The sequence below is a fragment of the Pseudophryne corroboree genome, chromosome 3 (genome assembly GCF_028390025.1).
Source record: "Pseudophryne corroboree isolate aPseCor3 chromosome 3, aPseCor3.hap2, whole genome shotgun sequence".
In the NCBI taxonomy this organism is placed as follows: domain Eukaryota; kingdom Metazoa; phylum Chordata; class Amphibia; order Anura; family Myobatrachidae; genus Pseudophryne; species Pseudophryne corroboree.
The window spans coordinates 327,475,103-327,497,032 of NC_086446.1; the positions used below are offsets into that span (position 1 = coordinate 327,475,103).

Sequence of the window (21,930 nt, forward strand, 5' to 3'; positions counted from 1 at the left end):
CGTGGCCTCTACCTCTAAGAAAGGACCTGCTCCAGCAGGGACCATGTCTGTTCCAAGACTTACCGCGGCTGCGTTTGACGGCATGGCGGTTGAACGCCGGATCCTGAAGGAAAAAGGCATTCCGGATGAAGTCATCCCTACCCTGATCAAAGCCAGGAAGGATGTAACCGTACAACATTATCACCGTATTTGGCGTAAATATGTTGCGTGGTGCGAGGCCAGGAAGGCCCCTACAGTGGAATTTCAACTGGGTCGATTCCTGCATTTCCTGCAAACAGGACTGTCTATGGGCCTCAAATTAGGGTCCATTAAGGTTCAAATTTCGGCCCTGTCAATATTCTTCAAAAAAGAACTAGCTTCTGTTCCTGAAGTTCAGACGTTTGTCAAGGGAGTACTGCATATACAGCCTCCTTTTGTGCCTCCAGTGGCACCTTGGGATCTCAATGTAGTTTTGGGATTCCTAAAATCACATTGGTTTGAACCACTCACCACTGTGGAGTTAAAATATCTCACATGGAAAGTGGTAATGCTGTTAGCCCTGGCTTCAGCCAGGCATGTCTCAGAATTGGCGGCTTTATCCTATAAAAGCCCTTACCTAATTTTTCATACGGACCAGGGCAGAATTGAGGACTCGTCCTCAATTTCTCCCTAAGGTGGTTTCAGCATTTCACTTAAACCAGCCTATTGTGGTGCCTGCGGCTACTAGGGACTTGGAGGATTCCAAGTTACTGGACGAAGTCAGGGCCCTGAAAATATATGTTTCCAGGACGGCTGGAGTCAGAAAATCTGATTCGCTGTTTATCCTGTATGCACCCAACAAGCTGGGTGCTCCTGCTTCTAAGCAGACGATTGCTCGTTGGATTTGTAGTACAATTCAGCTTGCACATTCTGTGGCAGGCCTGCCACAGCCAAAATCTGTAAAAGCCCATTCCACACGGAAAGTGGGCTCATCTTGGGCGGCTGCCCGAGGGGTCTCGGCTTTACAACTTTGCCGAGCAGCTACTTGGTCAGGGGCAAACACGTTTGCTAAATTCTACAAATTTGATACCCTGGCTGAGGAGGACCTGGAGTTCTCTCATTCGGTGCTGCAGAGTCATCCGCACTCTCCCGCCCGTTTGGGAGCTTTGGTATAATCCCCATGGTCCTTTCGGAGTCCCCAGCATCCACTAGGACGTTAGAGAAAATAAGAATTTACTTACCGATAATTCTATTTCTCATAGTCCGTAGTGGATGCTGGGCGCCCATCCCAAGTGCGGATTGTCTGCATTACTTGTACATAGTTATTGTTACAAAAATCGGGTTATTATTGTTGTGAGCCATCTTTTCAGAGGCTCCTTCTGTTATCATGCTGTTAACTGGGTTCAGATCACAAGTTGTACGGTGTGATTGGTGTGGCTGGTATGAGTCTTACCCGGGATTCAAAATCCTTCCTTATTGTGTACGCTCGTCCGGGCACAGTATCCTAACTGAGGCTTGGAGGAGGGTCATAGGGGGAGGAGCCAGTGCACACCAGGTAGTCCTATTCCCCATGGTCCTTTCGGAGTCCCCAGCATCCACTACGGACTATGAGAAATAGAATTATCGGTAAGTAAATTCTTATTATATACATACACAACTTTGTATATCTATATATACTATGTATATATATATATATTTATATATATACTGTGTGTCAGTGACGTGCGGTGAGGTCAGGGCCTGGGGAGGCACTGCAGCTAAACTCGCCCCCCCCCCCCCAAAAAAAAAAAAAAAAAGTGCAGTCGGGGGGATAATGCCATAGCAGCACCAGCACTAAAACCAGCACCAGGCAGAACCAGCCAGGGGGGATAATGCCATAGCAGGGGAGACACTCAGTGTGGGGTCCCCCTGCCATGCCTTTAAACACCCCCCAAACCAGTCAGACCAGGGCTGGAATTCCTCGGAAAGTGGGTTCCCCAAAAAATCAAAATGGGGTCCCCCCTCCCGAGCAACAACCAGCACTGGGCTGATAGCCCAGTGCTATGCCCCGCACCCCTGGTGGCGGTGGGTGCGGGGTTCATTGTATGTTCTGTTCTTTACAGGTGGCCTACAGATCCCAGCAAGCCTGCCCCAGCATGCTGGCACTTGGAGAACCACAAGTGCCAGCATGCCCGAACATAAAGGGCCCGCTGGCACCTGTAGTCCACCTGCAAAGAATAGTAATATTGTTCTTTACAGGTGGCCTACAGGTCCCAGCAAGCCTGCCCCAGCATGCTGGCACTTGGAGAACCACAAGTGCCAGCATGCCCGGACATAAAGGGCCCGCTGGCACCTGTAGTCCACCTGTAAAGAAAATATAAAAAAAAAAACACAACACATTCTTTAAAAAATTCTTTATTAAACTGGGTCTTCACCTGGGGGCGGCGGCCTTTAAGCTCTTTTGCATGGCCGCCGCCTTCCCAGGGCTTCCGGCGTCTTCACCTGGGAGGGCGCCACCTCCCCAGGGCTTCTGGGGTCTTCCTCCGGCGTCTTCACCTGGTGGGCGGCGGCTGCTAAGCTCTTTTGCATAGCCGCCGCCCATCCAGGACTTCCACGACGTCTTCACCTGGGAGGCGGCGGCCTTTAAGCTCTTTCGCATGGCCGCCGCCTTCCCAGGACTTCCAGCATCTTCACCTGGTGGGCGGCGGCTGCTAAGCTCTTTTGCATAGCCGCCGCCCATCCAGGACTTCCACGGCGTCTTCAGGAGCTCTTCTCCGCTCCTCCTCCGCCGTCGGACTGACAGCCGCTGCCTCGCGCTGACTTATATATTTGAAATGGGTACCGCTTCCGCTGCCAAAACTCTGCTACCGCCGCCGCTACCGCCGCCCGCCTCTCTGCATCCCGTACCTCCGCATCCCGTACCTCCGCCGCCCGGCCCGCCGCTTCCCGTACCTCCGCCGCCGCACCTCCGCAGGTACCGATGCCGCCCCATACAGTGATTGACAGCGGATCCAGTGACGGATCCGCTGGCCAATCACTGTGGCCTCACTCACAGGGACGTGCTTTCATAGGTTGAAAGCACGTCCCTGTAGGAAAGCGGCACCACTAATGGTGCCGCTTTCCCATGTTATTTCAATGGGCTTTTCCAGCCCATTGCTAGGGCACGCCTGTGCCCGCCCCCCGCTCCCCATACTTTTCCTAATCACTACGGGAGGCACCACGATCGGTGCCTCCCAAAGTGATTTGAACATATATAATGATAGGTAAAATAATAAAGAAGATACTTATGTGTCATAAGTATCTTCTTTGTATTATTTTACTCATTAATGACAGGGGAGGCACTGCCTCCCCTGCCTCCCCTGACTGCACGTCCCTGGTGTGTGTGTGTGTGTGTGTGTGTGTGTGTGTGTGTGTGTGTGTGTGTGTGTGTGTGTGTGTGTGTGTGTGTGTGTGTGTATATATATATATATATATATATACATACACACATACACAGTACTGTAAATTGAAGGCATAATCCAAATGGGGTTCCTATATTTTTTTAAACCATGTACCAGGATTAGAAACATGTAAGATCTGTCCATACATGTCTCTAATGATTCTTGTGGTTGTCACTGTTTCTGTTAATCTATGTTCTTTAATAATCTTAGTCTGGCGAAAATAATTGTAGTAACAGATTTCTAGTTTCAGAACATGGGACACCCTGGGTTATCATAACTAAACTACTTCAGAACATCATTAAACTTGTTCAGAACTAGTGCCAGATTTTATCTATGGGCTGCAGGACTGTGGCTTCCTCAGTAAAATCTGCCACCCATCTCAGTGTCAGTGATCCAGATGCATTACGTGACTGAACTGGCTTCACTGTGACTGGCCGAGACTTCCTATTGAAAGTGCTACCTGTCAGTCACAGATGCTACAGGCAGTCCCATTGGGAGATGTTTTCTCCCTCTGGTACTGCCAGACCGGTCTGCAAAAAGCAGAGAGCAAGCTTCCTGTAGGAAGCCACTCCCATCCTTTTGTGCAGCCCTAGCTGGCTTCTATGGGCTGCAGCTGATGCAGTCCATAGAAGCCGTTCTTTTTGCGCATGCACAGTTGCACTGAGGCTTCTGCACATGCACCGGTCCTGGCACCTGCCAGGTCCATTGCGTAGGTGCTGGGAAACGGCTGGCTGTCTCCTCACCGGGCATTGGGGTAGCGGCATGCCCCCTCCTAAAAGTAAGCAGGAGCCACCACTGTTCAGAACATTAAAATGCGTACCATCCCGGGCTTGCTTCACTCGCAATGCTTCGGGCATGGTGGATCGCATCGCTCACTACATGTTACTATTCACAATAATTGTCCATGTGGATAGTGTTCTGAGGCAATTTAGTTATGCTGGCCCTGGGTACTATTTTTCTGGAAAAATAAGTTCAGTAACTATGGGTCTGGGGGTGGAGCTATTAAAAAAGTTATAGATAGAAGTTCCTGCTGAAAAATGCAGTGAATATATACCAGTTCAAATTATATTCAAAGTCAAATGATTAAACATGTTTGCTTAGGAGTGTCCACAAAATACTATATAGAATAAAATATGTCGACCTTTCCTACCTTGCTTGCAGGAGATTTGGTGGCCAGAGACACAGCCTGTTTGCAATACAAAATGGTGTACTGTCGCAAATCTACCTTAGACCCCATGGCCCATGGCCCTGCTCCTATGCCAGCAAACAGTTAAATTGTTAATATCCATGCATCGCCATTGCCATGTAACACTAACGCCATCCTGAGAGCTAAGTTTTTTTGCCACTCAGAAAATTCACTAAGGTCGCCCTTCCCCATAGAGATCTAGGGAGGTATTCAATTAGGTCTGGGTATTTTTGCCTAGGCGAAAAAGCTTGACTTTTCGCTATTTTTATGGCGAATGGTGATTCGCACTATTCAATTGCAGGGCCGTTTTTTCGCCTAGGTGAAAAATTCAGCAGGAACAAAAAACATGTGGATCTGCGAATCTACATGTTTTCTCGCCTTCGCCTTTGAAAACGTGGGATGTTTGAAACAATTTTGAGGCATTTTCGCCAATGTCTTTTCACACACAAAAAAAAGGTGAAAATGCCTTAAAAACTGGCAAAAACGGGCCACAATTGAATAGGTAGGGGGGGGGGGGGGCGAATTCAATAGCTCCGAGTATACCAATACCACCCCTAGTAAGTAAGGATGTCAGCGTCAAAATTGGTTACCACAGGAGAAATCAGACATTTTTCTGTTGTTAACCTTTTGAAAAATTGTGAGAAGTGGGGACAAGAGATTTGGTTTAAATAGACCCCTATGGTGGAGATGTACTAAGCCTTGCAGAGATATAAAGTGGAAAGAGATAAAGTACCAGCCAATCAGCTCCTAACTGCCATGTTACAGGCTGTGTTTAATAAATGACAGGAGCTGATTGATTAGTAGTTTCTTGGTGCATTTATCATTCCGAGCTGGTGATACGTTTAGTTTCTTTCTATGTGCAGAAAAAGTCATAAGTTAAGAATCCTGAGTGCTGACCCTGCACGATTTTACAGGAGACCTTACTTTTGTGGTTCATGGCTTATTGATTAGACATGGTTGTTTTTTTAGGCTGTTTGTTTAGGACTTTGTCAGTGAGCACATTGATAGCAAACCTCATTGACATGCACAAAACAGCTTCATTATGTTTATTTGAAACGCACATTTTCTAGCGTTCTCATTGGCTGAAATTATTTACGAGTCCTTATCTGATTTTTTTTTCTATATAATTTTAAAATTTCTTTAAATGAAGAGGAAGACATATGCTCAAACATAAATACAATAGAACACAAGGCAAAATGAGTTACATATATGCGTAAAAAATATATCTCTCATTGGTGGTCATTCCGAGTTGGTTCGCTCGTTGCCGATTTTCGCTATGCTGCGATTTGTTGCTAACTGCGCATGCGCATGGTACGCAGCGAGCATGCGCTAAGTTATGTAACACAAAACTTAGTAGATTTGCTGGTGTTCGTTCAACGCTTTTCAGTCGCATTGCTGTTCGGTAAATGATTGACAGGAAAGGGGCGTGTCTGGGCGGCAACTCAGCGTTTTCACGGCGTTGGCTAAAAAACGCAGGCGTGCCAGTGAACAACGCTGGAGTGTCTGGAGAAATGGGGGAGTGGCTGGCCGAACGCAGGGCGTGTTTGTGACGTCAAACCAGGAACTAAACGGACTGAGCTGATCGCAATCTGTGAGTAGGTCTGGAGCTACTCAGAAACTGCAAAGAATTATTTAGTAGCAATTCTGCTAATCTTTCGTTCGCTATTCTGCTATGCTAAAATACACTCCCAGGGGGCGGCGGCCTAGTGTGTGCAATGCTGCTAAAAGCAGCTAGCGAGCGAACAACTCGGAATGAGGGCCATTATGCATAGAACAAAATCTGTCACACTGTGTACACACACTTAAATAAATCCTTACAAAAATTAAGTATCTAAATAAATAAATATATATATATATATATATATATATATATATATTAGTAAAAATTGCATGTAGGTGTGCTGAAAACTATAGCAGATGACACATCAATGCACAGGAGAGGTATCCATTTCTAGGGCTGATAATGTCCATGGCAGGTAGGATAATTACTATCCTAAACTAGTGCATCATTGGGTTTTACTTAGACTAGTTTCCAAAACCTTTCTCTTGCAGATAACCTCATCAGTGAGCATGCTAAACACGGACATCAGGGGAAAGAAGATTGCTAACATCACAGATGTGTGCGATTCCATGAAGCAACAGCTGTTGGTTCTTGTGGAATGGGCCAAATATATCCCGGCATTTTGTGAACTTCCACTAGATGATCAGGTGGGTTGATAGAGTGAGACCTCCCTGAGTGCCATTGTGGCTGAAGGAATGATGTCATATAAGAATGGGCTCTCATTGGAAAATTGTAAATTAGGGCAGTGAAGTGCCTCAAGTCACGTTTTTACTAAACTTGTTATTTCCCGACTTTTGGATCATCTGATGAGTTATCAGACTATTTTCTGTCAATCCTCTGAATACATATGTTTTGATTGCAGATGTATTAATTGGATACCACAGTAGCTACACCCCGGGCATCAAACCCAAATGCAGTCCCCATAGGCTTCTGTTGTACCCAATGTATCAATTTACGAAAAGCATAGTTTTCCGGAGCTTGCCTTTAGAAAGCTACCTCCATCTTTTGATGGAATTAGCTATTATAGCCTACTGTAATGTGAGTTATTTGCACATCCTATAATACCCCAACCACCTGGTGTTGCGTAGACTCATGATTGTTCCTGTATTTGGCAGGCCAGTGTTGTGACTCATCCACCCAATATAGTGAATGTCTAAGCAAAATGTTGGCGAACCACTTATGGTGCAATTCCCTGCCAAATCCTTCAGGGCAGACATTATGATCATCCCTTTGAAATGGATAAGGTTGCTAGATATCATGCATTGTCTTCTAATTCATCCTCTTCTAGACCGGAGGTTTCCATTGATGTGTTCCAAGAACACAACAGAAGAATAGGTTGAATGAAATATATCTGGACAGAGCAAATGATCTTGTCATCTGGCAGGAATGAAATCTGCAGCATGGGGGTGACCTGAGAAAATGTGCATCAATGTATTGCCATCAATGTCCATGACATATGTTCCAGTTAATCACTGAACTACAAACAGTAGTTTTCCTGTGGGGATAAGTGAATACAGACGAGTCTTCCATAGCCATTATTGTAAAATATGAAAATTTTCCAAAAACTGAATATTTTGAGCTGACATGTCACATGATATTGACATCATGGCCCTCATTCCGAGTTGTTCGCTCGGTAATTTTCTTCGCATCGTAGCGTTTTTCTGCTTAGTACGCATGCGCAATGTTCGCACTGCGACTGCGCCAAGTAATTTTGCTATGAAGATAGTTTTTTTACTCACGGCTTTTTCTTCACTCCGGCGATCATAGTGTGATTGACAGGAAATGGGTGTTACTGGGCGGAAACACGGCGTTTTATGGGCGTGTGGATAAAAACGCTACCGTTTCCGGAAAAAACGCGGGAGTGGCTGGAGAAACGGAGGAGTGTCTGGGCGAACGCTGGGTGTGTTTGTGACGTCAAACCAGGAACGACAAGCACTGAACTGATCACAGATGCCGAGTAAGTCTGAAGCTACTCTGAAACTGCTAAGTAGTTTGTAATCGCAATATTGCGAATACATCGTTCGCAATTTTAAGAAGCTAAGATTCACTCCCAGTAGGCGGCGGCTTAGCGTGTGTAACTCTGCTAAAATCGCCTTGCGAGCGAACAACTCGGAATGAGGGCCCATGTGACAGATCAGATAGCATTTCCAGCCTGCTTGCTGACTCCTCCTTCCAGGCTGCCTGCTGCTCATCCAGCAGTGCCATGTTGGTTTCCTGCAGACACTGGATGAGCTCTCTGGGACTCTTCTCCTCCCAGAAAGGTGACACGATCCAGCTCCACCTCCTCGTACTGCAATTTAAAATAATCCTATCATATTAAAGTGATCCCTATGCAAATATTCTAAAATCCCGAAAACTCATATCCAAAATGTTTCTGGTCCCAAGCATGGGAGAGTCAACCTGTAATGCACATGGCTAATTCCATGAAATTGTTCTGTAGGTTACAAAACAAAATAAAATCAAATAAGAATTTCTGAAACTATCCTAACAATGTTTAGCACTATAAAGGAACTAGTATTTGATACCAAATACAGTACAATGCCACAACTTCTTGAAGCTTTTCTGTTGGAATGAGCCACATCTGGACAAAGTCGTAGGCTATATCCACAAAGATCCACAAAGTCTTCTGTTATTTTTTCTTTTTATCTTTATTTTTTTTCTCTTTTTGAGAGTTTTTTTTATTTTTTCACCATTTGTATATTCATTTTCCTCCAAGAATTTTCTTTCGCTCAAATGCACTCTGGAAAGGTAAAAATCTTACCACTGTGAAGTGTTGTAAACTTTTTGGTACTGTGGGGGTAATTCAGACCTGATCGCTCGCTAGCAGTTTTTTGCAGCGCTGCGATCAGATAGTCGCCACCTACAGGGGTGTGTATTTTAGCTGTGCAAGTGTGCGAAAGCAAGTGCAGCCGAGCAGTGTAACCAAACTTTGTGCAGTTTCTGAGATGCCCTGAACTTACTCAGCCTCTGCGATCACTTCAGCCTGTCTGGGGCCGGAATTGATGTCAGACACTCGCCCTGCAAACGCTTGGACACACCTGCATTTTTCCAACCACTCCCAGACAATGGTCAGTTGCCACCCACAAACGCCTTCTTCCTGTCAATCTCCTTATAATCGGCTGTGCGAATGGATTCTTCGTAAAATCCATCGCACAGCAACGATCCACTTTGTACCTGTGTGATGCACCTGCACATTGCGGTGCATACGCATGTGCAGTTCTGACTTGATCACAGCGCTGCAAAAATCGCCTGCTAGCGAGCAGGTCTGAATTAGGCCCTTTATCCGAGTGTTATAGCGTGGGAGGGGGGGGAGGGGGGGATTCTACCCTTGCTCGTTTCCATCCAATTTAGTTGCATTTTTTGACATGCCTAAGATGCTTCCAAACCTAACTAAAAGAAAGAAAAGTCCACGTGGACAGAGCTTTAATCCTACATACTGAGATTTTTTATTCTTGACTCTACATGTTCAATAGCTGAAATCATGTTGGTACAAATGGATAACTGTTTTGATATGAGTTACTTCAAAGACACTTTCCTGTCAGAAAACCATTCATGTATTTAAAATGAGCTAACAGTGAGTGATAAACTTTAACGAGATTCACACGTATCACCATGACAGTAATTATTAAGCCCTGTCCTTCACAGGTACTCAGCTAGCACTTAATTAGTCAAATCGTTAACCTTTGTGTCTTCAATAATTCTTGTAGTTTAACAGGGGACAAAAACAATGCTTAACAGAGTTAAGGAACCAGTTCATCCCACCCTCTTTTTTTTGTTTATTCATTTATTTATTTTTAACTTTCCCTATTAATGTCCACAGTTTATTAATTCTCAGTAAAGGACATAGGGGTACATTTACAACACAATTTCCATTGGTTTTTGCCCGCTGGATTTAGAAAAGCAGTAATATTAAATGCAAAATCTGGTTTGTCTAGCATTTAGGGGACTATCTTATTAGCCTCTGTAATTTTTCGCACAGAAAAAACAGGCTTTTATTGCGATTTTTGCTCGATGGTCATTATCAGGCCATCCAATTAAATTATAGGCCTTTTGGGGATTTTTTTGTGAAAAATGACCTGTTTTTACATAGAAACACATAGGATCTGCAAAAAGCCACAGACCTATATCTTTCCGTGACTGTGATTGCGGAAAAAATGGTTACATATCAGGGATTTGATTTTGCCCGCCTCCAAATCCCTGTTAAGTTCCAACATTGGGGCTAATAGGATAGCCCCAGGTGAGTCAGTTAGCCATGGTAAATTTCTGCGGCTTATTGTATACTGTCCATAATATTCTTATCTTTTTAATTCCAGCTTACAAAACCCTTGAAAACTGGGGTTTTGAAACCCCGCAGTTTTTGTAAATATACATACTGTATAGTGTGAACTGATTTCTGCATTTTTTTCTCACTCAAAATCTGAGTTTCGCTAAAAAGAAACTTAAAAATTACAGTATAGTCTTAAAATAGGTACACTTTATGCTATTTTTTTGGTCGAGCCAACCAAGGTGACGCTTTTTCAGCCACTGGAAGGTGCCAATATTTGCGCTACACCAGAGTTTCCCAAAGTCCACCATTACAGTCTAGGTTTTATGGATATCCATGTTTGAGTCTAGATTGGTAAATCAAATTGACTAAGGTACTAGCTAAGTCACATGTGCTCAAGCATGGAAATCTTTAAAACCTTTACTATAATGGCAGAGTTTGGGAAACTGCGCTACAAATTTAGCATATTTTTTTTTAAAATTCAGATTTTCTATCACACCACATTGAATTTGCATATGTCCACCAACAAGGAGGATGAGGTAATCAAGATAACCCATAGAAAATATGGCCAGATTATCAAGAATGCCACAGACAGCCCAATAATTGTATAGTGTATACCTAGTTTTATGGTGTGTAGAATTTAGTTTGTGTGTGATAATAGAGCATCTGGGCCTAATTCTGAGGTGGTAGCAAAGCAAAAAAAAAGCAAGTACAGTAACTTTGTATCTGGAACAATCCATGTTGCAATGCGCAAGGAGTGCAAATATATGTATTTTTATTTATTTATTTTTTTGTATGGAGGGTAAATAACTGGCTGATTTTGCATGTAGCTCACAAATGCTGGACAGATATATTCTTACACTACGATCTAAATCTCTCTGTAGATTTTAAAACTAACCCACCTGCAGTGCAACATAGTTTTACCCAAATTTACTCAGAATCAGACAGTGTGCATATACAAGTTAACCAACATACTTTATACCCCTTTTCACACCACAGAGCTGGGTCGCAACCGGGATTTTGTACACGAGTCCTTCCCGGGTGTGATCCGGCTGAGAACCCTTTCAGAATGGCGGTCTGACTTTGCTTATTGCCAGGTTGGTGACGTCACCTGTACCACCTCGTCCCGAGGTGGTGCTTGGAGGCGAGATGATCTCCAAGCACCGCCTCTTCCTATGCAGTTAACAGGTGTCAGGTCGCATCGACTCGGCTTACCCGTTCACACTGCACCGCGAGCTGTGTTCATCCCCGCTCGCTACCTGGGTTGCAATACCCAGGTTATTTCAGCTGGCCCCTTTTCAGACTGCACCGCACCCTGGGTTGCTGCGTGTTTATGTGCAATAACCCGGGTTATTGCTGTCGGTCTGAAAGGGGTATTACACAACAATACAACTGGTTTTATTTTTACACAACAAGGAGTGTAGGCTTGTGTGTAGGGACAGTGTAAGTTATGCTTACATTGGTTTTTTATGCTCCAACACACAGAAAACGTAGTAACATAATGTGTCTGGCATAGACTTAGGGCTCACAAGCAGGGGCGTTTGGATAGTCAGCTCTCTTGCTGTGCATTGCAGTGTATGTATCTTAGCATTGCCGGTTACAGTCAATTTAAGACATGCTTATGAGGCATTGCCCTACAATATTTGGCCTATCAGTGACAGAAATCGTCATCTACACCACCAGTTTTTTACACCATCAAAAATGTTGTTCTTTTTTGAGGTTACGACTGTAAACTGTTGCAGTGCACATACACTAAACTGGCTATCTATCCTCCTAACTAAAGAAAATTCATTGTTATATACACTAAAAATGATGCCATCTGACTATAGTAATGTCTGCCAAAGTTGGAGCATTCTGCTTATGATGCAACTATTTCTTCCCAGGTGGCGATGTTACGAGCACATGCAGGAGAGCACTTACTTCTGGGGGCTGCAAAGAGGTCAATGATTTACAAAGACATTTTACTCCTAGGTGAGCTGGGATTTCATGGTATATTTCAGAAGTTACAATTTAATATTCTCACCACAGGAGAATCTGGAGATTGTCTGTTCAACATGTTCTCTTCATTCAATAGTTCTTCGACTATTAGTGATTTGGCAACTCAAGGACCTCAACATTGCTTGGTTTCAGACAATGAGACCAAGAGCTAAAGGGAAGAAAGTATGCCAGATCATGCAGTGCATCTTTCCTAAAATTTGCTCCAAGCATGTCTAGAAAATAAGTGCACGCAATTGTGAGTTAAGAGAGTCAAACGCGTTCTGATACCATCTACACTTAAAGCCGGAAATGAGGGATGACGATGTAAAGGGGTGTTCTAACGCAATGTTCCATAAGGATATATTCATGCGAGTACAGCCAAGCAGACCACCATGTAAGCTATATACACCCATATTATTTCTTACTCTACATTGCTTCGTAGGTGTATAACTAATATGGCACATTAGTTAAACTTTAGTTTGGGAGCTCTGAATTACGTACCCAGATTGAGATTTGCGTCTTGATATCAGTGCTAGTGGTGGTCTGTGGATGGCAAGAGGCCTGTAAATTGACAGGTGGTGGTCCAAAACAGATGCAAATGCAGGGGGGTGCCCAGTTGCCCAGAAACCCCCCCATCCCTGATCATGGCAACAAAAGCAGCTGTTTTAATAAGATTTTAGTAGAGATATGGCCACAACTTGCTGTATAAAGGACAGACTGGAGCTGTTGCTCGTGCCCAGCGGCAGCAGCTTCTCGTGTGTGTGTGGATCTAAGTGCCCAATCATCACACTGGACCAGAGAGTAGCTGCCAGTAAGTAGAGACAGGTGTCTTAACATGAGAAGGGAGAACGTGTGCTTAAAAATCTTATTTCTGTCTCCTACTGGTTATATTATGTACAAAGTATTACATACACTGCACTATGTATGTGGTAGACTATTTAACTGTAAGTGCAAATTTCTCTATCGTCCTAAGTGGATGCTGGGGTTCCTGAAAGGACCATGGGGAATAGCGGCTCCGCAGGAGACAGGGCACAAAAAAGTAAAGCTTTACTAGGTCAGGTGGTGTGCACTGGCTCCTCCCCCTATGACCCTCCTCCAGACTCCAGTTAGATTTTGTGCCCGAACGAGAAGGGTGCAATCTAGGTGGCTCTCCTAAAGAGCTGCTTAGAGAAAGTTTAGTTTAGGTTTTTTTTTTCTTTACAGTGAGTCCTGCTGGCAACAGGATCACTGCAACGTGGGACTTAGGGGGAAAGTAGTAAACTCACCTGCATGCAGAGTGGATTTGCTGCTTGGCTACTGGACACCATTAGCTCCAGAGGGATCGAACACAGGCCCAGCCGTGGAGTCCGGTCCCGGAGCCGCGCCGCCGACCCCCTTGCAGATGCTGAAGCGTGAAGAGGTCCGGAAACCGGCGGCTGAAGACTCCTCAGTCTTCATAAGGTAGCGCACAGCACTGCAGCTGTGCGCCATTTTCCTCTCAGCACACTTCACTGGGCAGTCACTGAGGGTGCAGAGCGCTGGGGGGGGGCGCTCTGAGAGGCAAATATAAACCTTATACAAGGCTAAAAATACCTCACATATAGCCCATAGGGGCTATATGGAGATATTTAACCCCTGCCTGACTGGAAAAATAGCGGGAGAAGAACCCGCCGAAAAAGGGGCGGGGCCTATCTCCTCAGCACACGGCGCCATTTTCTGTCACAGCTCCGCTGGTCAGAACGGCTCCCAGGTCTCTCCCCTGCACTGCACTACAGAAACAGGGTAAAACAGAGAGGGGGGGCACATTAATGGCTATATATATATATATTAAAGCAGCTATAAGGGAGCACTTAATATAAGGATATCCCTTGTATATATAGCGCTTTGTGGTGTGTGCTGGCAGACTCTCCCTCTGTCTCCCCAAAAGGGCTAGTGGGTCCTGTCTTCATTAGAGCATTCCCTGTGAGTTTGCGGTGTGTGTCGGTACGTGGTGTCGACATGTATGAGGACGATATTGGTGTGGAGGCGGAGCAATTGCCAAATATGCAGATGTCACCCCCCAGGGGGTCGACACCAGAATGGATGCCTTTATTTGTGGAATTACGTGATGGTTTATCTTCCCTTAAACAGTCAGTTGAGGACATGAGGCGGCCGGACAATCAATTAATGCCTGTCCAGGCGCCTCAAACACCGTCAGGGGCTGTAAAACGCCCTTTGCCTCAGTCGGTCGACACAGACCCAGACACGGGCACTGATTCCAGTGACGACGGTAGAAATTCAAACGTATTTTCCAGTAGGGCCACACGTTATATGATTTTGGCAATGAAGGAGACGTTACATTTAGCTGATACTACAGATACCGTAAAACAGGGTATTATGTATGGTGTGAAAAAACTACAAACAGTTTTTCCTGAATCAGAAGAATTAAATGACGTGTGTGATGAAGCGTGGGTTGCTCCTGATAAAAAGTTGATAATTTCAAAAAAGTTATTGGCATTATACCCTTTCCCGCCAGAGGTTAGGGCGCGCTGGGAAACACCCCCTAAGGTGGACAAGGCGCTCACACGCTTATCCAAACAAGTGGCGTTACCCTCTCCTGAGACGGCCGCACTTAAGGATCCATCAGATAGAAAGATGGAAGTTATTCAAAAGAATATATACACACATGCAGGTGTTATACTACGACCAGCTATAGCAACTGCCTGGATGTGCAGTGCTGGAGTAGTTTGGTCAGAATCCCTGATTGAAAATATTGATACCCTAGATAGGGACAATGTTTTACTGTCGTTAGAACAAATAAAGGATGCATTTATCTATATGCGTGATGCACAGAGGGATATTTGCACACTGGCATCTCGGGTGAGTGCTATGTCCATTTCAGCCAGAAGAGCCTTATGGACACGACAGTGGACAGGCGATGCGGATTCAAAACGTCACATGGAGGTTTTGCCGTATAAAGGGGAGGAGTTATTTGGAGTTGGTCTATCAGACTTGGTGGCCACGGCTACTGCCGGGAAATCCACTTTTTTACCTCAAGTCACTCCCCAACAGAGAAAGGCACCGACCTTTCAACCGCAGCCTTTTCGCTCCTACAAAAATAAGAGAGCAAAGGGCTTGTCGTACCTGCCACGAGGCAGAGGTAGAGGGAAGAGACACCAACAGGCAGCTCCTTCCCAGGAACAGAAGCCCTCCCCGGCTCCTGCAAAAACCTCAGCATGACGCTGGGGCCTCTCAAGCGGACTCGGGGACAGTGGGGGGCCGTCTCAAAAATTACAGCGCGCAGTGGGCTCACTCGCAGGTAGACCCCTGGATCCTGCAGATAATATCTCAGGGGTACAGGTTGGAATTAGAGACGGATCCTCCTCATCGTTTCCTGAAGTCTGCCTTACCAACCGTCTCTTCCGAAAGGGAGAGGGTGTTGGAAGCCATTCACAAGCTGTACGCTCAGCAGGTGATAGTCAAAGTACCCCTATTACAACAAGGAAAGGGGTATTATTCCACTCTATTTGTGGTACCGAAGCCGGATGGCTCGGTAAGGCCTATTCTAAATCTGAAGTCCTTGAACCTCTACATAAAAAAGTTCAAGTTCAAGATGGAGTCACTCAGAGCAGTGATAGCGAACCTGGAAGAAGGGGACTTTATGGTATCCTTGGACATCAAGGATGCGTATCTACACGTTCCGATTTACCCCGCACACCAGGGGTACCTCAGGTTCATTGTTCAAAACTGTCACTATCAGTTTCAGACGCTGCCGTTCGGATTGTCCACGGCGCCTCGGGTCTTTACCAAGGTAATGGCCGAGATGATGATTCTTCTTCGAAGAAAAGGCGTATTAGTTATCCCATACTTGGACGATCTCCTAATAAGGGCAAGGTCCAGAGAACAGCTGGAGACAGCTTTAGCACTATCTCAAGAGGTGCTAAGACAACACGGGTGGATTCTGAATATTCCAAAATCCCATTTAATCCCGACAACTCGTCTGCTGTTCCTAGGAATGATTCTGGACACGGTTCAGAAAAAGGTTTTCCTTCCAGAGGAAAAAGCCAAGGAGTTATCCGATCTGGTCAGGAACCTCCTAAAACCAGGAAAAGTGTCAGTACATCAATGCACAAGAGTCCTGGGAAAAATGGTGGCTTCTTACGAAGCAATTCCATTCGGCAGATTCCATGCAAGAATATTCCAAAGGGATCTGTTGGACAAATGGTCAGGGTCGCATCTGCAGATGCACCTGCGAATAACCCTGTCACCAAAGACAAGGGTGTCACTTCTGTGGTGGTTGCAGAAGGCTCACCTATTAGAAGGCCGCAGATTCGGCATTCAGGATTGGATCCTGGTGACCACGGACGCCAGCCTGAGAGGCTGGGGAGCAGTCACACAAGGAAGAAACTTCCAGGGAGTATGGACGAGTCTGGAAAAGTCTCTTCACATAAACATTCTGGAACTAAGAGCAATCTACAATGCTCTAAGCCAGGCGGAACTTCTCCTGCAAGGAAAGCCGGTGTTGATTCAGTCGGACAACATCACGGCGGTCGCCCATGTAAACAGGCAGGGCGGCACAAGAAGCAGGAGTGCAATGGCAGAAGCTGCCAAGATTCTTCGCTGGGCGGAGAATCACGTGATAGCACTGTCAGCAGTGTTCATCCCGGGCGTGGACAACTGGGAAGCAGACTTCCTCAGCAGACACGATCTTCATCCGGGAGAGTGGGGTCTACATCCAGAAGTCTTCAACATGTTAATAGACCGTTGGGAAAGACCAATTGTAGACATGATGGCGTCTCGCCTCAACAAAAAAACTGGACAAATATTGCGCCAGGTCAAGAGATCCACAGGCAATAGCTGTGGACGCACTGGTAACTCCTTGGGTGTACCAGTCAGTGTATGTGTTTCCTCCTCTGCCGCTCATACCAAAGGTATTGAAGATCATACGGCAAAGAAGAGTAAGAACAATACTAGTGGTTCCGGATTGGCCGAGAAGGACTTGGTATCCGGAACTTCAAGAGATGCTCACGGACGAACCGTGGCCTCTACCTCTGAGAAGGGACCTGCTACAGCAGGGTCCCTGTCTTTTTCAAGACTTACCGCGGCTGCGTTTGACGGCATGGCGGTTGAACGCCAGATCCTAAAAGGGAAAGGCATTCCAGAAGAAGTCATTCCTACCTTGATTAAGGCACGGAAGGAAGTCACCGTGAAACATTATCACCGCATTTGGCGAAAATATGTAGCGTGGTGCGAGGATCGGAGGGTTCCGACGGAGGAATTCCAACTGGGTCGTTTCCTACATTTCCTGCAATCAGGATTATCTATGGGTCTCAAATTGGGATCCATTAAGGTTCAAATTTCGGCCCTGTCAATATTCTTCCAAAAAGAATTGGCCTCTGTCCCTGAGGTCCAGACTTTTGTCAAGGGAGTACTGCATATACAGCCTCCTGTGGTGCCTCCGGTGGCACCGTGGGATCTAAATGTAGTTTTAGATTTCCTCAAATCCCATTGGTTTGAACCATTGAAAAAGGTGGATTTGAAATATCTCACATTGAAAGTGACTATGTTACTAGCCCTGGCCTCTGCCAGGAGAGTATCTGAATTGGCGGCTTTATCTTATAAAAGTCCTTATCTAATCTTCCATTCGGATAGGGCAGAACTGCGGACTCGTCCGCATTTTCTCCCTAAAGTGGTATCAGCATTTCATCTGAACCAACCTATTGTGGTGCCTGCGGCCACTAGCGACTTGGAGGACTCCAAGTTGTTGGACGTTGTCAGAGCCTTAAAAATATACATTGCAAGGACGGCTGGAGTCAGAAAATCTGACTCGCTGTTTATATTGTATGCACCCAACAAGTTGGGCGCACCTGCTTCTAAGCAGTCGATTGCTCGTTGGATTTGTAACACAATTCAACTTGCACATTCTGTGGCAGGCCTGCCACAGCCTAAAACTGTAAAAGCCCACTCCACAAGGAAGGTGGGCTCATCTTGGGCGGCTGCCCGAGGGGTCTCGGCATTACAACTCTGCCGAGCAGCTACGTGGTCGGGGGAGAACACGTTTGTAAAATTTTACAAATTTGATACCCTGGCAAAGGAGGACCTGGAGTTCTCTCATTCGGTGCTGCAGAGTCATCCGCACTCTCCCGCCCGTTTGGGAGCTTTGGTATAATCCCCATGGTCCTTTCAGGAACCCCAGCATCCACTTAGGACGATAGAGAAAATAAGAATTTACTTACCGATAATTCTATTTCTCGGAGTCCGTAGTGGATGCTGGGCGCCCATCCCAAGTGCGGATTATCTGCAATACTTGTACATAGTTATTGTTAACTAATTCGGGTTATTGTTAAGGAGCCATCTTTAAGAGGCCCTTTCTGTTGTCATACTGTTAACTGGGTTTAGATCACAAGTTGTACGGTGTGATTGGTGTGGCTGGTATGAGTCTTACCCGGGATTCAAAATGCCTCCCTTATTGTGTATGCTCGTCCGGGCACAGTACCTAACTGGAGTCTGGAGGAGGGTCATAGGGGGAGGAGCCAGTGCACACCACCTGACCTAGTAAAGCTTTACTTTTTTGTGCCCTGTCTCCTGCGGAGCCGCTATTCCCCATGGTCCTTTCAGGAACCCCAGCATCCACTACGGACTCCGAGAAATAGAATTATCGGTAAGTAAATTCTTATTTTTGCTCTCTTCATTGGCTGGCCAGACTTGTTCTAATTTCAAGCATTTGGAAACCTCCCTTTAGAAAACTTGTGTTTGCCCCTTATGTAGGGTATATGAAGGGCAAGCATAGGTGCACATGTGGGGGTAAATATACTAAAGAATGATTCAAATCTATTTTAATCAATCACATTGATGTTGTGATAAAGGATCTAAATCATACGTTTAATAACAGATGATGTCTGACACGGTTTAAAAAAAGCAATTGTCAAAATTGTCTATTAGTGTATGTGTGATTTAGACCCTGAAACACAACATCAAGGATGATCGCTATAAAATCATTCAACATTGATAGAAAATTTACCTCTAGGTTTTGGAATAATAGCACACATTTAATTTCTTTTCCATAAAATATTTTCTTCCTACTGTATATATTTCTTTTTTCACACTTCAGTAAATGATTTTAAATGATTATTAAGAAAATATTATATTTGTTAGAAGATTTATCTTTAGCGAGTTAAAAAATATACTTACACATGTACTGTATCCAGTGTCGGACTGGGGCATTAAGAAATGCAGTGGTAGGGGCCCATGCTTAGGGGTGTGGCTAGGCTCTAGAGAGGGTGTGGCCAGCCACCACATTGATTTGTCTAATCATTAGATCTGAGCCCCTTGATAAATATAAATAGTAAATACTGCTAGTGCATGCATGATAATGCACCACATTAATCACAGCAATGTACTGTAGAATCTACACCATAGTCCTATGCATTATTAGGCGAAATATGTATAATGTTTAATTCAATTGCACTGTCAGTCTGAGACCTAATCCCTAAAGGAGGAGGTGGGCCCCAGGCAGTGGGGCCCACCGGGGGTTTCCCCCTGTATCCCTGTGGGCCAGTCCAACACTGACTGTATCTGTATTTTCAGTGGGGGCTTTACTAATTAATGGTCTGTAGGTGTTTGCCAAGATCTTTTCTGATAAGATGTACCTACAGCACATGGACATTAGGGCCCTATCCCTGATGGTCTGCCCTATCCATTTAAATGTAAAGGTTTGACCTTTCCATTCACGGCTGCTCTGCAACTAGAGCAGTGGTGTATGAAAGTGTCCTCCAACCACCCAACTTCCTGCAGGACACTGCAGCCTGCAAGGCAGGACTGCAGGACTGTGCCCGAAAAAGTGTGACTGTCCCGTTGAAACTGCAACGGTTGGGAGGTATTATTAGGTGTTGCAAAAGTGATGGTAAGCAGGAATCTGAAGAGGTGCTTTTATTTTTTTCACAATGAATGCCCTAGGCATATACATAGGCATCTGCATATTCTGCGGTTAGAAATACTCCCTTCCGATCATGTGTCAAAAGATAAACAAAAACTGGTAATAACAGAAACGAACAAATAAGTTGCTTTATATGACCTCCGTATTAATACATTTTATATAACACATAAATATGTTTTTGAAAAATCAAACCATAATACCAAAGTAAAAGCCCTCTAGTAATACTGACTACATGTGTTTTATACCCCTTTTCCACTAGCTCCTTAAAACTAGAGATGAGCGCCTGAAATTTTTCGGGTTTTGTGTTTTGGTTTTGGGTTCGGTTCCGCGGCCGTGTTTTGGGTTCGACCGCGTTTTGGCAAAACCTCACCGAATTTTTTTTGTCGGATTCGGGTGTGTTTTGGATTCGGGTGTTTTTTTTAAAAAACACTAAAAAAACAGCTTAAATCATAGAATTTGGGGGTCATTTTGATCCCATATTATTATTAACCTCAAAAACCATAATTTCCACTCATTTTCAGTCTATTCTGAATACCTCACACCTCACAATATTATTTTTAGTCCTAAAATTTGCACCAAGGTCGCTGGATGACTAAGCTAAGCGACACTAGTGGCCGACACAAACACCTGGCCCATCTAGGAGTGGCACTGCAGTGTCACGCAGGATGTCCCTTCCAAAAAACCCTCCCCAATCAGCACATGACGCAAAGAAAAAAAGAGGCGCAATGAGGTAGCTGACTGTGTGAGTAAGATTAGCGACCCTAGTGGCCGACACAAACACCGGGCCCATTTAGGAGTGGCACTGCAGTGTCACGCAGGATGTCCCTTCCAAAAAACCCTCCCCAATCAGCACATGACGCAAAGAAAAAAAGAGGCGCAATGAGGTAGCTGACTGTGTGAGTAAGATTAGCGACCCTAGTGGCCGACACAAACACCGGGCCCATTTAGGAGTGGCACTGCAGTGTCACGCAGGATGTCCCTTCCAAAAAACCCTCCCCAAACAGCACATGATGCAAAGAAAAATAAAAGAAAAAAGAGGTGCAAGATGGAATTGTCCTTGGGCCCTCCCACCCACCCTTATGTTGTATAAACAAAACAGGACATGCACACTTTAACCAACCCATCATTTCAGTGACAGGGTCTGCCACACGACTGTGACTGATATGACGGGTTGGTTTGGACCCCCCCCAAAAAAGAAGCAATTAATCTCTCCTTGCACAAACTGGCTCTACAGAGGCAAGATGTCCACCTCATCATCACCCTCCGATATATCACCGTGTACATCCCCCTCCTCACAGATTATCAATTCGTCCCCACTGGAATCCACCATCTCAGCTCCCTGTGTACTTTGTGGAGGCAATTGCTGCTGGTCAATGTCTCCGCGGAGGAATTGATTATAATTCATTTTAATGAACATCATCTTCTCCACATTTTCTGGATGTAACCTCGTACGCCGATTGCTGACAAGGTGAGCGGCGGCACTAAACACTCTTTCGGAGTACACACTTGTGGGAGGGCAACTTAGGTAGAATAAAGCCAGTTTGTGCAATGGCCTCCAAATTGCCTCTTTTTCCTGCCAGTATAAGTATGGACTGTGTGACGTGCCTACTTGGATGCGGTCACTCATATAATCCTCCACCATTCTTTCAATGGTGAGAGAATCATATGCAG

At 45.2% G+C, this 21,930-nt stretch overlaps 1 protein-coding gene across 3 annotated transcripts in view; it reads left to right on the forward strand.

Annotated features, from left to right (window-relative positions):
• The window catches only part of HNF4A (hepatocyte nuclear factor 4 alpha), a 116,897-nt gene that overhangs the window by 58,827 nt on the left and 36,140 nt on the right, over positions 1–21,930 (forward strand). For 2 of the 3 annotated variants that reach the window (XM_063959553.1, XM_063959555.1), the window contains exons 5-6: positions 6,616–6,771; positions 12,272–12,359. In XM_063959553.1, the coding sequence (XP_063815623.1) occupies positions 6,616–6,771; positions 12,272–12,359 (244 nt within the window). The remainder of the gene's footprint in view (positions 1–6,615; positions 6,772–12,271; positions 12,360–21,930) is intronic. The other variant, XM_063959556.1, reaches the window with a different exon arrangement.